Below are 2,095 nucleotides of genomic sequence, written 5' to 3'. Positions count from 1 at the left end.
GTTAAGTAAATTTGATGTATAAAAATCAGATTTAGACAAAAAGTTCAGAAAATGATCAATACACTCAAATAATTATTTTATTTTTTTAAAGATTTTATTTATTCATTTGAGAGAGAGGCAGACAGAGAGCACACAAGCAGGGGGAGAGGTAGAGGTAGAGAGAGAGAAGCAGACGCCCTGCTCAGCTGGGAGCCTGCCGTGGGGCTGGAGATCATGACCTGAGCTGAAGGCAGATGCTTAACCATCTAAGGCGCCCCAAAGAATTCTTTTAGATAACAAGTTTTCCAAATTCCCTTAAGGTGTAATTAAAATTAAAAAAAAGTTCTATTTCAACCTAAAATCTCTGGAATACTTCGAGTACATAAAGTAAGACACAGACATTTGAAAATTCCATGAGGGAGAAAAAAATTACAGAAATAAACTTGTGGACGAACAAATAGAAACAGAGAGGTAAAATTCAACACAAAAAGGCTATCTGATTTAAAAAAAAAAAGGCTATCTGAATATTACCACATTTTGGGGCCTGCAGACATGCACCAAGCTTTGCTGTTTGAGAGTTAGTAGTGGAGCTTGTGGCTCAGCCTAGACAATTCAAGTATCATTTCAACCAACCAAGTGTTCCTGGACTTAGAGAAAAGATAGGTCAGGTGTATGTCATATTTATTGGAAATATATCCATATTACATAGTCAGAATAGAACTTGAAGTTTACAACTTCAAGAAACATTCTGCTGTTTGTGTTTTTAATCCATCCTAATGTCAAGGAAGTTTTTCCTCCTGATCTAACCTAAGCCTCTAGCTTGATTCTCTTGGAAGAAAAAGTTACAGCTGGTTATCATCTCTTTGTAAGGAACCTCTGTGCACACAGGCCCCATTTCTCTCTGGATCATGAAGGCCTGAATTTGACACGAAGGTCATGGTGATTTTGTCAGGACCTGGTAAGTGGGAAGATTCTCTTACTGTGCCCTATTTTATCCCAGTGAATAAAAGTCAATTAAAAGACAGAGGCAGTGCTTACCAGCACTTATTTGTCTGGTTCAGGCTCCTGCCTCTGCACTTGCTGGGGCCTAATTTGATATTTTATGGTAATGTTTTGGAGTATAAAGTTAAGTAACCTTATAATGATAATGAGAATAGGAAACATTTATTTTTATTTTATTTAAAGGTTTATTTCTTATTTGAGAGAGAGAGTGGGGAGAGGGATTTTCTAAGCTGACTCCCCTCAAGCCTGGAGCTCCATGACCGCTGGATCTTACAACCCTTAGATCATGCTCTGAGTGGAAACCAAGAGTTCACTGCTCAACAGGATGAGCCGCCCAGATGCCCCCATTTATTTTTAGTTTAAGAGTTCAGCTTTTTATTAACAGATTACAGAAGAAGTTTAGTCAAAAAGTCCAAAGCCCGTGTCATCCTCAGACTCCTCTGATTCTTCTTTCTTGGCTTCCACTTTCTTCTCAGCTGGGGCAGCAGTGGTGGGTGGAGCAGGACCTCCTGCTGGGGCAGGTCCACCAGTCCCTACATTGCAGATGAGCCTCCTGATGTTCACATTGGCCAGGGCCTTTGCAAACAACCCTGGCCAGAAAGGTTCAACATTTATACTGGCTGCTTTAATGAGGGCATTGATCTTAGTCTCTGTGCCCGGTACTTCATCATCCTGCAGGATGAGGGCTGAGTAGATGTGGGTGAGCTCCAAGATAGAGGCCATGGTGCAGGTGTGTGCTGAGCAGGCACTGACAGGCGAGGTGCTGGTGGTGCAGATAAAGAGGAGAGCCTTACTCCCAATGGGCCTTAGCTTCCTGGGCAGGACCCAGCACCTTAAAGGCAGCTGAGGAAAGGAAGGAAACATTTCTTTATAAATGTAAATAAAGAATAAAATTCATTATAAAATTCTGAAATATTTCTCATCCTTAGTGACAAAATTGACTATTTGCATTAGATTGAAAATTACTCTTACAAAATCTTCTGAGCCAGTGTTATAGGAACCAAACATGAGACTGACTTTGGATCAGGTCTGGACCAATATATTTTGGTTTCTGTTAGAGACATTTAAAATGTATCTTCAAAGCATTTAAAAGTATATTTTAGGCTACTTGATT

At 40.0% G+C, this 2,095-nt stretch overlaps 1 protein-coding gene across 2 annotated transcripts; it reads right to left on the bottom strand.

Annotated features, from left to right (window-relative positions):
- Positions 1-1,380: 1,380 nt before the first annotated feature.
- On the bottom strand, positions 1,381-1,704 carry LOC113914013 (60S acidic ribosomal protein P1-like). Of its 2 annotated transcripts, XM_027578704.1 has the most exons (2): positions 1,618-1,704; positions 1,381-1,557 (listed from the first exon to the last, which is right to left on the bottom strand). In XM_027578704.1, the coding sequence occupies exons 1-2, from the start codon at positions 1,702-1,704 to the stop codon at positions 1,381-1,383; spliced, it is 264 nt and encodes an 87-aa protein (XP_027434505.1). The 2 variants fall into 2 exon arrangements, with proteins under 2 accessions (XP_027434505.1, XP_027434496.1); XM_027578695.1 differs by having other exon boundaries at positions 1,381-1,704.
- Positions 1,705-2,095: the final 391 nt, after the last annotated feature.

This window comes from Zalophus californianus, chromosome 4, assembly GCF_009762305.2.
Source record: "Zalophus californianus isolate mZalCal1 chromosome 4, mZalCal1.pri.v2, whole genome shotgun sequence".
In the NCBI taxonomy this organism is placed as follows: Eukaryota; Metazoa; Chordata; class Mammalia; order Carnivora; family Otariidae; genus Zalophus; species Zalophus californianus.
The sequence above is the reverse complement of the archived record's forward strand: the minus strand, read 5'-3'. Positions and strand labels throughout refer to the sequence as shown.